This window comes from Capra hircus, chromosome 17 (assembly GCF_001704415.2).
Source record: "Capra hircus breed San Clemente chromosome 17, ASM170441v1, whole genome shotgun sequence".
Classification (NCBI taxonomy): domain Eukaryota; kingdom Metazoa; phylum Chordata; class Mammalia; order Artiodactyla; family Bovidae; genus Capra; species Capra hircus.
The window spans coordinates 24977938-24992737 of NC_030824.1; the positions used below are offsets into that span (position 1 = coordinate 24977938).

Below are 14800 nucleotides of genomic sequence, written 5' to 3' on the forward strand. Positions count from 1 at the left end.
CTCTAAACAGAGTTTATTGGCGGTTGTACGTTTTGTATTTATTAATATTTACACTGACTTTGAAGGTGTTAAGGGAAGGCAGCTAAGGCATGTCCACACCCTGGCTCTGTCTGCTCTGCTTCAGAACCGCAGATCCTGAAAATAATTCCCACTTCTTCTTAACAGACCGGTGTTAGGACCCAGGAAGGATCCAGCAGCCGTGGGATATAAACAGAGGAGCGGAGCTGAACAAAGTTTGAGGAGAGAGCCTTACATCACTCACTCTCTCCACCCCGAGCGCCGCGCCGCCGAGCCGGGGGAGAGACGGAGGTGTAAGCCTGAGTCACACCAGAACTTAGGCAGCGACGCGCTGGCCCGAAAACCCCGGGAGCTCCAGACGCAATTCCTCCCGCTTCCAGGAAAAAGGGCAATGTCCAACTCCGGACCTGAATGGAGACAAATGACGGCTCTTGACAGAAAAAGAAAACCGTGAGGGACCCCCGCTTGCCCCCTGAGCCTCGCCACTGCAGTCCCAGCCCAGGATCGCTTCTCAGGAGTTTGGATCGGAAGCTGTTTCTCCTCCCCTCATCCCGGGCCGGTTGGTCGCTCCAATGTGTTTATTGATCACCGAAGACTCTCAAGTTTGGAGACAGGCAAGAAACACCTATTAACTCTCCACGACTCTGCCTTCACTCTGCAGTTCACAAACTCTAGCTAAACAGATGGTGTTCTTCTTTCTGGAAACTGTGACAATGTCCCTTTCCCAAAGAAGTGAAAGTTAAAGGCAATTCTTTGTCACAGACCCTCAGGAATTCCACTTGGATCATATTTTCACCTCTGAAAAAACCATGAAGAAGCTGCTGCCTTTTTGCTGCTGGCACTCCTGGCTGCTGTTATTTTATTGTGATTTTCAGGTAATGTCCCCAGGCGGTGCTCGCCAAGACGGGAACAGATTTCTGCTGGGAGGTTCCTTGTGTCTTACAGTGTGATGTTTTGTGTGCAGGTGCACGGGGCCCATGCCAGGTCACAAGTGCATCCAGGTAAGGCAGCTTCCCTCCTTTTCTGCTCACTACCTGTCCTCCCTGCCCAGTCCCGGGTCTGGAGGCAGTTTGCTTGTCTCTGAGGCTGTTGGGGAAGGAGCCCTTCTTCGGCTCCGCTGGCCCCACCAGCTGTCCTGACACCTTGTCCCCTGGGTCACTCATCATCCTCCACCTCTGACTTGGAGAAGCAGGTCTCTCTGTGCCCCGATCCTCTCGCTTTGGGGCATCTGAACACTTGTGATTCAGAAAATGGGATGTTTGCAGGTGAAGCATCTTCTGTCCTTGACTCAGGTCGTGCGTCTCCAGCGCAGATTCACTTGCGCTGCCTTAGAGCAGCTTTTGCCCCCATCCTTTTGTCCCTGCCCTCTTTTGTCCTCATCTCTGCGATGGGAGCTTGACTGCTCCAGCCCCTCCGATGAAACCCCTCGCCCACCCCCTGCTTTCCCTTTGCCATCGTGAGTCCTGTCTGGAGGCATCACCATGAAGCTTTCCTTGGGGAGGACGGAAGAAGCGAGAAACTTTTCCTTGCTCCTTCCCAGAGAAGGAGGCCTGTGGGACCATGGTGGGAGTGCACTTACTGGCCCTTGTTCCCATTTGCTGCTTGGCTGGTACACGCACGGTGGAGGGGACCTCGCACTAACATCCCCAAGTCTTTGCCTGGGAGCCGTGAGAGCAACACTGACCTGGGGGTGAGTGTGCCTTTGGCCGTGATTATGTCTAGAGCAGCCCTGCTGCCTCCACAACCCGCCAGAGAGGGTGCGCGCAGCATCCCCACGGTGTGAATCCAGGTCCCAGGAGATGGACCCCGGTCTGGTGGGAGCACCAGCGTGGTGCTGGGTGAAGGTGGATGTGGGGTGGGGGTCTGTCCCTGTTGGAGTGACGCGGCCCTCACTGTGGGCGCTGGGGCATCCTATCATCTCCCTGTCTTTACCTGCAGGTCTCACAGGGCTTGCTGCTTCTTCTTTTTCTTCTTCTTCTTCTTCTTTTTTTTTTTTTTTTACAAAAGTTTATCCTTAAATGTATAATAGGTCCCAAGACAACACTTCCTCCTAGCTACAGGTGGCAACAGACATTATGGCAGGGAATCCAGATGTTTAAGCAGAAATGGGACTAAGGATTGTCATTGCCTCAGGCACCAGGGCCAGCAGATTTTTCCCCAGATTTCTTTATTCCACCTATGGCCAGGGGCGTTTCCCTGGCAGCCTTTGTTTTTAGTTCCTTGGCTTTCTTCGGCCCCTCCTCATAGTCTTATCTTCCTCATCTGTTCCTGGGCTTCTTCTGGGGCTACTTCAGGGGCTTCTTCTTGGCACCTATGCAGCTCGACATAGCACCTGCCGCCCCTTTCCCAGACCCTTCCAGGTTGTGCTGCTGTTTCTTTTTATCTGCACATTCAAGTTCAATATTCTGTTGAAAATGATGTGAAGGTGGTAAATTTTCACCGGCTCTCCTTTCCTTGGCCAAAATGCTGAACGATTTGGGAATAAATAAATCATCTAGCATCGCACTAGAGGGAGGCTGTGTGAGCCCTACTGCTAACCCATGCCTCATAGCGCACGCTGATTTCCCGGGGGGGAAATGAGGGGAGGGGTCTGGCCAGGAACTCAGGCAGAGTGAACAAAGCGGTCCTGAGACCCCAGCCCCGTCAGGGAGGAAAGAGAGCTGTAGGGAGGTTCCCACATTGTGCCTGTGGCCACATCTCCCCACATCCACTCGCATCCTAGGCTCTCAGCTTCAAGGAGCGGCTTGAACCTGGCCTTGGTTTCATAGAGAGACTGTTCCTCTCACATCCTAATTTAGTGTAGAAGATGTTTTTCCATTGGTCAACTAACTACCTTAGAGAAATCATACTAATACTGACAATCACAGACATGTTACTAAAAAGAAGCAATAGCCAATGAAACCTGGATGGGGAGAGTTCAAGTTCAAAAACCCAGATTTCTGACACATACATGTACACACACACACACACACACACACACACATACATACACACACACCAGGCCTGGTTTTAAATAACTGGGATATGGTACAAACAGAACAGTCTTTGCACTCAAGTCGCAAATAGTCTGATAGAGGAGACAGACAACAAACAAAAACTTTCAAATTATAGTGTGAGTGCCATGGGAAGACGAACAAGGCGGTTGGTAGAAAGAGTGGATGGCGGGTGATAAAAGGTGATCAGGGCAGGCCTCTCAGAGGGTGTGCCCCGTGGACCGAGGCCTGAAAGACAGAGCTGGTTATGCACAGCAAGAAAGCAAGCAGACTTCTGGGCAGGGGCGACAGCAGGGCACCTGCTGTGGAATGAACTCAGTGTGTCATGGGCCAAGCAGGAGGGGACTGCAGTTGGCACGGGATTGGCAGGGACCAGTTTTCCTCTGTGTGGTGTAGATTTCTGTCCAGTGAAGTCAGTGGAACCCTGGAGACATATTCCACACATTCAAGGGGTGAGGGCTTCCCTCTCCTGACACAGAGAGTAAGTAACAGGGAAAGGATGGAATAGAAAAATCTGGAAGAAAAACTGGAAAGGAAAAATGAAAGCTGTTATTAACTTTCTTTCTGAATATTGATACCCCTCCCTCCCTGCCCCTCTCACCAAACTGGACCAACAAAACATTAAATATGGATGAGAAATTATTCCTGAAGAACTGATTTTTTAAAAATGCATTTTATTGGCGTAGAGTTGATTTGCCGTGTCAGGTTAGTTTCTGCTGTACTTGAAAGTGATTCAAACAAACAAAAAAAAAAGAAAGTGATTCAGTTATACATACGTATATGTATATATATATATATTTTTTTTTTATCATACTCTTTTCCATTATGGTTTATCACGGAATATTGAGTATAGTTTCCTGTGGATCTTGTTGTTTATCCATTGTGTATGTAATAGGTTGCATCTGCTAACCCCCAACTCCCAATCCATCCCTTCCCTCACTCCCCCCGCCTTGACAATCACAAGTCTGATCTCTGAGTCTGTGACTCTGTTTCATAGGTAAGTTCATGTGTGTCTGATTTCAGATTCCACATGTAAGCGATGTCATATGGTATTCGTCTTTCTCTGTCTGACTTACTTCATTTAGCATGAGAGTCTCTTGTTGCATCCATGTTGCTGCAAATGCCATTATTTCGCTCTTTTTCATGACTGAATAACATTCCACTGTTTACATATGCCACAACTTCTTTATCCATTCATCTGTCAATAGACATTTAGGTTATTTCCATGTCTTGAGTATTGTAAGTAGTGCTGCTGTGAAATAAGGGTGCATTTGTCTTTTTGAATTAGAATTTTCTCTGGATAAATATCCAGGAGTGGTATTTCAGGATGGTATGTTAACTCTGTTTTTAGTTTCTGGAGGAACCTCATGCTATTCTCCATAGTGGCTGCACCAACTTACATTCCCACCAACAGTGTAGGAGGGTTCCCTTTTCTCCACACCCTCTCCAGCATTTATTTAGTTGTAGACATTTTGATGATGGCCATTCTGACTGGTGTGAATTTTGCAGTTTGGATTTGCATTTCTCTGATGTTTAGTATCTTCTCCTTTGCCTGTTGGCTCTGTGTATGTCTGAAGAACTGCTTTATAGTTGTGACCTAGGCTGGAAGTCTGTCTCTCTCACTTTATTTTTTAGGGCTGGGGGATGTTTTGAAGACCCTGTATGAACCGTGTTACCCCTCAGCTGTTGTCTTGTCTAAGTAGACAGTTAGTCTGTTTAGGTTTCTTTGATGAAAACCAGGGTGACTGTACAACCTGAAGATTCCATAGCACCTTGTTTTTGGGAAAATAGCTGAAGTGTCTAATTCACAAAAGAATGAGATCCTTTTCTTCGGACACTTTTAGGGTTATGGATTGTTTACTCTTTAGGTTGTAAGAGGAAATCTGTGTGTTCAATTCAGTTCCTTGATATGTCTTATTCATGCCACATAATGTTTTAATTAAGAAAAAAACCTAAATTGTTGACATTACCATGTGGGGAGATTTCAAATTAAAAAAAATATGTATTTCTGACTTAAAATATTTATATAGTATTTATATATTTGGCTGTTCTGTGTCTTAGTTGTGGCGTGCGGGATCTTTAGCTATGGCATGCAAACCCTTTGTGGTGGTCTGTGAGATCTAGTTCCCCAACCAGGAATTGAACCTGGACCCTCCGCATTTGGAGTGTGGAATCTTAGCCACTGGACCACCAGGGAAGTCCCTCTGACTTCTTTTTGAAAGTGGCAAACCTGGCAATACTGGGCATATCCTCCTACAGAGGTGGGATCATTGGCTTGGGGAGAAGTCACTTTCCTTAGGCAGGACACTCATTTTCTCCCCCGCCCAGCCTCCACCACCCTGAGACCTGGGAGTGAGAAACTCGGGGGCAGTCCAGGTGTCTGTTCCCGGCACCTTTTCTGATCACCTGTGCCTTCCAAGTTGGAAGCCAAGGTGAACATCATCCCTGGCCTCCCTGCAGGTAACTCCTCATACCCCTGGCCCTCATGGATATTTCAGTTTGCACCTTCTTCATGACTTATTGGACAAACTCAGTGTTGATAGTTACATCTGGGCCATTTGGTAGGTAGCATGCAGGCCCTCTCATGATCACAGACCCCCTCACCCAATCACTGATTACTTCCCATCACTGGGCACTGGCTGGCAGGCAGGTGGGGGGGCATCTTCTATGTGAACAAGACACGATCCCTTGATTCTATGAGCCTTCCTGCCCAGGATGGACATGGCCATTTCTCAGTGGAGCTGATAGGGAAAGAAATTTATTACCCACAGGCTTCACTTTATGAAGACGAAGATTCTGAAGATATAACATCTATTCTTTGCTCAAAAGATGTTATTTCCTTTTCCTATTTTTTTCCCCCAGATGAGTTGAATATCAAGTCATTGATGTCTTCTCCTCTTCAAAATTAATATCCCAGATTTTGGAAAAAGCAATCATGGTAGAAAGGAAGATGAATATTTTTGATTTTTGCATTTCATATTCTTATTGTTGAGGTCCTGGAATAGAATCGTTCATTTCCCAGAGGACATCAAGTCCCTTACAGGTACAAGAGAGTTAGGTGTGCACACAGCTACCTCTCTTTGGTCCCTATTGTAGAACTAGCTGGGTTTTTGGCTTCCATTTTTCATGCATGTACATAACCCTGAAGGGACAGCCTCACAGATGCAAATTGTAAAAAGAACCCAATGATCTGGACCTGGGCACATGTTTGGCATCCTGGCAGAAATTCAGATGTTAGATGGAGTGCTTCAGTTTCCTCTGAAAATTTCATGTGAACATTATCTATGGTCATTTTAATTGTGAAAGCAAGACTTAAATGGTTGTTAAAATACAGGTCCTAACATTCAATTGCTTCCCTGGTGGCTCAGAGGTTAAAGCGTCTGCTTCCAACGCGGGAGACCCGGGTTCGATCCCTGAGTCGGAAAGATCCCCTGGAGAAGGCAATGGTAACCCACTCCAGTATTCTTGCCTGGAGAATCCCATGGACGGACAAGCCTGGTAGGGGGGTCCACGGGGTCGCAAAGAGTCGGACATGACTGAGCGACTTCACTATAACAGTCAATAAAACAGAAATGAAGCCTGTGGGTAATAAATTTCTTTCCTTATCAGCTCCACTGAGAAATGGCCATGTCCATCCTGGGCAGGAAGGCTCATAGAATCAAGGGATCATTTCTCAATTTTGCTACCCCAAACTAATCTCAGTTTCTAGAGTACACAGCCAAGCAGCCCCTCTTTCTCTTTTCCCTGCCCTCTGAAACACTGTATTTTACACAAAATAGTTCACAATATACATATTTTTCTCACTTTGATTTTTTTTAATTTAACAATATGACTAAAGAATATTCTATGTCAGTACATGTAAATCAGCCTCATTATTTATCCTAGCTACACCCTAGATCATTATATAGATGTTCCATATTTATTTAGCCAGCCCTTTGTAAATGAGCATGTAGGCTGTTTGTAGGTTTTTATTACTATTTTAAAAATTCTGCAACAAATACCCTTGTACATAGGTCTTTGATCATATGCATGAGAATATGATAGATCTTTAGAATAAATTTCTAGGAATTAAATTGCTAGGTCAAACATCATGTGAGCTTAAGATTTTGATAGATATTGCCCTCCAAAAAGGTGAACTCCCACCAGAAAAGGTGGTAGAACTTGCCCACTTCAGTATGTTGTTATTCAGTCAGTAGGTCCTGTCTGACTCTTTGCAACCTCATGGACTGTAGCATACCAGGCTCCTCTGTCCTCCACTGTCTCCTGGAGTTTGCTCAGATTCATGTCCATTGAGTCAGTGATGCTATCTAACCAACTCATCCTCTGCCACCCCTTTCTCCTTTTGCCTTCAGTCTTTCCCAGCATCCGGGTCTGTTCCAATGAGTTGGCTCTTTGCATCAAGTGGCCAAAGTATTGGAGCTTCAGCTTCAGTAACAGTCCTTCCTAATGAATATTCAGGGTTTATTTCCTTTAGGATTGAATGGTTTGATCTTGCAGTCCAAGAGCTACTTAAGTCTTCTAATAAATGTAACTTCATTTGCCAGTCTGATAAGTGAATAGGCTAGCTCGCTGTAGTTTTAACATGCTTTTTAAAATTATCAGCAAGGCTGAACTTCTTATATTTCTAAAAGTAATTTGTATTTCTTTTTCCTTAAACTGTCTATGTCTATTTTGTGTATAGTAGTTATATATTTTAATCCCAAATTTGTAATTTATCCCTTCCCCTACTTTCCCCTTTGGTAATCATATGTTAATTTTCCATGTTTGTGAGTCTATTTCTATTTTGTAAATAAATTAATTTGTATCATTGTTTTTTATTTTAGATTCCACATATAAGTGATATCATTTAGCATTTGTCTTTCTCTGCCTTGTTTACATCACTTAGTAAGATAATCTCTAAGGTCCATCCATGTTGGTGCAAATGGCATTATCTCATCATTTTTTATGGCTGAATTGTACTCCACTGTATATATATGTATATATACCGCTTCTTTATCCATTCATCTGGTGATGGACACCTAAGTTGCTTCCATGTCTAGACTGTTCTAAATAGTGCTGAAATGAACAGTGGGGGTGCATACATCTTTTTGAATTAGAGTTTTCTCTGGATGTATGCCCAGGAATGGGATTTCTGGGTCATACGGTGGTTCTATTTTCAGTTTTTTAAGGAACCTCCATCCTGCTTTCCATAGTGACTGCACCAATTTATATTCCCACCAACAGTGTGGGAGGGTTCCATTTTCTTCACGCTTTCCAGCATTCATTATGTGTAGACTTTTTTATGATGGCTATTCTGGTTGGTGTGAGGTGGTACCTCACTGTATTTTTAATTTTTGATAATTAATGTTGTATTTTTGATAATTAGAGATGTTGAGCATATTTAGTAGATATTTTTTGATTTTTGAGTTTTCTTTATTAAGAATAGGTCAAGTCAACCGGTGTGTCCTGCATTTCGGGCGGATTCTTTACCAGCTGAGTTACCAGGGAATCCCTTCATTTATTCAAGGGTTCTTTTACATCCTTCAGTATGATGTGATTGTTTTCTTCATGAGAATGTTGTGTAGCTCTTATTCTTTTGTTCTTAAATGTCTTCTCTTCACTGATTGCATTTATAAATTAAAACCTTTCTTCTATTTTTTTAGCATTATTATATGAATACAAGAGAGCTATTCACATTTGCATATTTAATTTGTATCAGCCTCCTTACTAAATTATTTTACCATTTGTAACAGTTTTTCACTTACTAAATTCTTTTCTTATTTGTAATAGTTTTCCATTTTCATTATCAGGCATACATCATTTGAAAATAATGATCATATTATCTCCTCTTAAAAAATATTTTTTACAACGAACAACACAAAGATTACTTTGGTAATTTTAACTTTTCTGGGACCTGGCAGACATTGAAGGCAGTTGATTATTATTTAGTCATCTGGATCTTTATTTCCATTTCTGGGAACTGTTCACAGAGAATTAATCCAAGAGGAGATTCAAGTTAGGAGAACAGTTGAGTGTGTGATGGTGCAGCCTCTCCAGGGACTATTACCCAAACTCCATTATGAGAGTTAGAAAAAAAAATAAATGAAATAATTCATATGATATTAAGTGAGAAGAGCAGAATAAAAAAGAGCATGTCTGCACAATATGTTGTCTACTCAAAGCACAAGGACCCTAAAGGAGACTTTTAAAGGATTGATTTTTAGTATGGAGGAAGCAGAGCAATAATAGAAAGATCAAGATCAATTCAAGAGATGTCTATGGAGGATTGTATCTAAAACCAGTTGGCTGGGTGACTGCTGAGGTGGCATTGTATTCCTTGTCTTAACAGATGGCTAGAAGTACAATTATTTTATAGATTATTGTTAGACTGAAATGAGGACGTATTTGTAAAGAATCTCACGTGCTGTCTGCACAGTATAGCTGCGGGCTTCCTCCTCTTTTTCAGCCTTATTTTTTCTCTCTTGTTTGATTGCATCAGCTATTTCTCTTAAAGCATAGGGACTAATGGTGGGATATGGGACAATGGACATTCTTATCTTTCTCTCTGACACGTGTGGGCATGCTTCATGTGTTGTGCCATTAGGCAGAATGGCTTTTATTTTCTTTTAGCTAAAAGATATCTATTCCTATGTAGTATGTTTTATCCGGTAAAAATATTCATTTATTTTTAATTTATTGAGTTTTTGAAACCTGGGAGTATGTGTTGAATCTGTTCAGATACCTTTTGAGTACCTCCACAGTCACTCTGATAATTAATCCTTCCCCCAATTCCTGATGTAGGTAGTAAGTAGCTCCTTATGTCCAGCTCTTTCTTTCCTAATAGTGATGTAACATTTTTATTCTTCTTTCCCCTCAAGGGTTTGAGGTCCTGGCTTCTGCTTCCCATTACTGGCCATTGGAAAATGTGGACGGGATCCACGAACTTCAGGAGACAACTGGAGGTAGACAGGGGTGGGAACAGAAACTGGGGCCCCATGGGCATCTCTTAGGAATTAGGGGCAGTCCAGAGAGACAGGGAACAACAAATAGCATCAGCTGTGAAGCCAGGATGACAGAGATGAATAGACGTTTGTGTTGCTTCCCCTTAATAATTGTTATTGCAAAGTATTTTCACTAGAACTTTTATATGTTTTTATGATTAAAAGACATTTATGTTTCAGAATATTAAGATGTGCATTTTCTCCAACAACCTTGAAACAAAAGCAGCTGTTTTCAGCTTTAACCTGATGGGTCAACCTCTGTATAAGTCAGGATGTATGTTTTCTAGGTAGACACAAATGGCGTAATCTACATGCCTGCCAAAGCAGGGACCCATTTGAATCTAGGACCAAAGGTTGTGCCAGTGAAGAGTAATGCCCTGTTTGTGAGGTCAGAATTTCATTTAGCAAAGGTAATCCCACCCACCCATCAGCTCTTCCATGCTTCGCTGACAGCCCCCCGTCATTGAACATCACCTAAGATGCTTCCAGTGGTCTGCAATTCCATGGAAAATAAAGTTTCTATCTGACTCAGTTCAGACTTTTACCGGACGGAGAAACCCCAGACAGCCCTAAGTACTTTTTCCATCCCAATAAGATTTTTTAAAGTGTAAGTTTTGAGTAATTTGGGATGTTCTGACATTTTAATTTTTATTCCTCTTGATTATGTCCAGTGATTGATTTGTACAGCAGGAGGTTTATGTACAACCATGCTAGCACATGCTCAGATTGTCTGTACTGGTTCTTTGCAATAGATTAAAAAAAGAAAACCCGCATTGCTGCTTGTTAGGATTCTCATACCAGCACACTGATTTGTTCCTTATTCCCAGGATGTCATGTGCTGCCATAAATTGTCACCTCAGATTCTAAAATGTCTTTCTTAAACTTTGCAAATCAGGAAGTATTACAGTGGATGTCTCTGCTGCTGGCATCCTTAAAGGCACTCAAAGAGCAGGGCCCTCCAGAAGGATGCTGTCCTCCTTCCTGTGCAGGGCCACCCAAAGCCCTGCCTTCATCCGGCATTATCTCTTCCTTGCCTGCATGTTGGGCAGCAATGGCGGCCATGATGAAAACTTACACTGAACCATTGGGGCTTCATATATTCTCCAAATAGTCTGTGCTATAGGGATGGACTGTTCCTGCGGCAGTTCATTTTGTGACTATCTCGGGTCAAAAGAAATGGCTTCCCCTTGTCATAATCTAATTTTCTCTTCTTAGGGCTTTTATTTTAAAGCCTTTGAAAGGAGATCATTCCAAGTGGAAAATGCATTGTCAAAATAGCTCCATGTTTAGGACCTGGGTGCTAACATTTCCGTAATTACTTTAGACAAGAGTTCAAATAATGATCCGTATAGTTCTCTCCTCACCCTGTCAACTCATCTCATTGTCATAGGGTATCAGATACAATTACATTGTGGTTGGATTTTGTTCACCTAAAATATTAATTTCCCATAAAACTCAAACTATATTGGTGTTTGTCCCGAAACACTCGAATAATGAAGGTTTCACTGCTCTTTTCCGCTGGGTCTATTCTTTATGTTATAGTGCTCTGCTGGCATATTTCAATTTGATTACAGGTTTCTTAAGGCAACAAGAAAAAGGAATAGAATCCATCAGCACATTTTACTGCTGGGGACGGTTGAATGGTGTTGGAAATTATTGCGTGGATGCACTGCTTTGTTATTTGTTGCTGAATTAAATCTCTGTTGTTTTGTCCATTTGTCGTAATAACATGCAGTTGTTTTCATGCTGTGCTTCTGTTTCATCAGTTCTTGTGACATCACAACCGTTAATCCTTTTTGTTAAGGCTACTTTGTGGCCGAGTTCAGTTTCATATCTCTCAACTAAGTATCCGGATGGGAGTTGGGGCCAGCACATGGGAACCAAATACAACAGCCACAGCACCCTAGCTCTGGGACAGTGTGGGGCTGCTGGAGTTGCCATAATGTTGACTGAATAAGTGAGCGGGGGGGTGGGGCTGGGAGAGAGAACCCGAGCTGCTTGTGGGAGGAAAGCGCACGTATGGACGTGTATTATGTTGAGAGATATGTCAGTTCCGTTTGTTTTTTGTGTCATTCATTGTGCTTTTTTCTTTTGTTGTTTCACCCAGCGTCACGAACCCACAACCTCACTGTGCTCCCTTCTCATAATTCTACCTTTGTTTATACCAATGACTCTGCCTACTCAAATTTCTCTGCAACCGTAGGTGAGCATGTGTTACTTCTGTGTTAAGTTTGGATCTGCAATGAACTGAAAGGCCAGTCCGATATGGCTTTATATGAATTCACTATATCTTCACTAGCAAATGAGCGAATATCTTCCCAAGAGCCAAAGATTCAGGGTATTTGATGGTAAGGACTTAAGACCGCGGCTTAATTCTAAAGGAAATATCACAGACTGAAGGATAGTAGGGTAGGGTGTGTCTGTGCACTTTCAAGCAACCAGGGTCTTCCAAACCGGCTGCTTATTTTCAGAACAATACAGACATAAGATGAGATAGTTTCCAAAAAATAAACCTTGTTTGGATTTTTTTAATGGATTATATTCTTTTGGGAAGGAAAAATATGCCCTTGAAATGGAAAATTAAAGTCAATTTTAAAATACCTCATCAAAAATTTGATGTCTTGCAAACACTAAAATCAGCATTTCTTCTGTAGCTGGAATTTTTTTTTTTTTAAATCATTAGAAGCTGTTTTCTAAAAGACACACCCACAAGAGTCATGGTTAAATGATTATCTTATTTAATAACCTCCAAGGCCCACATGTTTCAGATTTTTCTCAGGCAGCACAGAACAGGACAGATAGTAGCAATTGGGCCGCTTTCTGGTCAGTATGCAAAGCTGGCTCAGATAATTTAGGTTTTGCTCTTGACTTTTTAAAAAATATATAACCTGATCGTTCTTTCAACTATGGGGTGTTTCACTTCCAAAATTAATTTTGCCAAGCAAATAGTCTGGTTTAGGGGTTTATAGAGCCTCATTCAATCCTGCAACTTCAAGTTGCCCATTTTAACTATGTAATATATAGATTCCCCATCCCCAGCAATAAACGAGATAGATTTTTTTTTAAATGAATTTAAAACAGTAAGGAAAGACATTGAAGTCCTTCAGGTTGGTATCTACATGCCAAAGGTTGTTAGAGAATCTGACCTGGGGTAGTGGTCGAGTCAAAGGGCCCCTGGCACTTCTGTCCATCTTCAGCTGGACCACCAGCTCTGAGGGCAGGACGCACCTGCCACAGGGCAGAGGAGGCATCTGGGTGGCTTTGGTCCCAGTCAACAGTGTGTGACTCGTCACCCTTGGCTTTTATAGTCTTCCCTTATCTATTCCGTAAACCATTTCCATCACACTGACCATCAGAGAGGTCTGCTATCAGAATGGGACAAACAAATGATGGCGGAGCTGGCGTCCCCGCCAGGACTACTGGCCCTGCGGTCCAGTCACTGGCAGGCTCTGCTGGGGTGACTGAAGTGTGGCGCTGAGTTTCCCTCCTAGAGCCTGGGAAGGAATTCTCTTAAAATCATGGGTTCCCATGTGTCGGGTCACGGGCTTTCAGTGAGAGAATTCAGAAGGAGAGAGAGTGCAGGTGTAGTTTTACATTTGAAATTGAATCTCAGAGTTTCACCTGAAAAGTCTCGTGTGAAGAAGACAGTGAGAAGGACTCCAAAGTTGACAGTAGGAGATTCTAATCATATGGCTCCTGGTAACTCAAATACAGTATTTATAATGTGGTCATATTACAATGCATATTATACACTGGGATGATATTAATTACTAGATACAATATTAATAAGATAGAATATTATTTAATATTGACACTAATACATTACTTATAGTCTAGTTTGCAATTATGAAATGTTACATACCATTAATATTAAATAATATCTGTAACGTCATTGAATAGAAATATTTAATTATAAATAGAAATAATACAGCGTATTTAAATCAAAGTTGTTTGTAAGCCTGACACATCTCCGGACTTTTCATCTCCTGCAATTATTAATCTACAATGTTTGCCATTCTTCTTACTTAGATATTGTAGAAGGAAAGGTCAACAAAGGCATTTACCTCAAGGAGGGAAAAGGAGTCACATTTCTCTATTACAGAAAGAACAAAACTTCCTGCATCAGTAATCCGGCACAGTGCGGCCCTGAGGGTGAGTGATGCGCTCCATTCTTTTCTTCCTTTCTTTCAAGTTCATTTCACTGCCAGGTGGCATCTGTTCCTCTGGGCTGTGGCAGATGTGAAGACAAAGTTCAGCTGCACCATGCGTGCGCATGTCACGTACGGACTTGAGGGGAGGGGTGGGGATGGGGATGCAGAGACTGGTCCTGGAGACGGAATTAACACACTATTTCGCAGAGGCATGAGAGCAAAGTATTTAATCTTGTAAAGCAGAAAAGCAACAGACAACAACAACCAAAACCCCCAAGAAACAGACGAAAAAGACGCCTCCATAAAAAGCAGACACGGCGATGTCGCAGTGGAGCTTGGATGGGGCCATGGCGTTTGTGGGCAGGAAATTGATGGTGTGGCTCACGGGACGCTATTTCTGGCTCTAGGATGTTGGCCATGGGTCTGGGCGGGGCATGCCTCTTAAGACTCGTGCCATGGGTTCGCTTCTTTTATATCCGTGGAGACTGGAGGGGGCAGTGGTGAGAGCTGTCCCAGCGAAAGGTTGTAGACCTATGGTTAAAATAATACCATGGGTGAAACACACAGGTACAAAAGAGAAGTTAGGAATCTATTCCTTCTTCTTCCTTTTTTTTTTTTTTTTTCTCTATGAAAAGTAACCAGATCTCTAGGATCTGAG

The 14800-nt window shown here is 42.7% G+C and overlaps 1 protein-coding gene and 1 non-coding gene across 4 annotated transcripts in view; one reads left to right on the plus strand and one right to left on the minus strand.

Moving 5' to 3' along the window:
- The window catches only part of ADGRD1 (adhesion G protein-coupled receptor D1), a 176338-nt gene continuing 161790 nt past the window's right edge, over window positions 253–14800 (plus strand). For 2 of the 3 annotated variants that reach the window (XM_018061421.1, XM_005691336.3), the window contains exons 1-4: window positions 253–893; window positions 983–1019; window positions 9869–9952; window positions 14021–14143. In XM_018061421.1, the coding sequence (XP_017916910.1) occupies window positions 828–893; window positions 983–1019; window positions 9869–9952; window positions 14021–14143 (310 nt within the window). In that variant the 5' untranslated portion in view covers window positions 253–827. Of the gene's footprint in view, window positions 894–982; window positions 1020–9868; window positions 9953–12098; window positions 12195–14020; window positions 14144–14800 lie in introns of all 3 variants that reach the window. The other variant, XM_005691335.3, reaches the window with a different exon arrangement.
- On the minus strand, window positions 5136–5208 carry TRNAW-CCA. The gene has a single exon. It is a non-coding gene; the product is annotated as a tRNA-Trp (tRNA).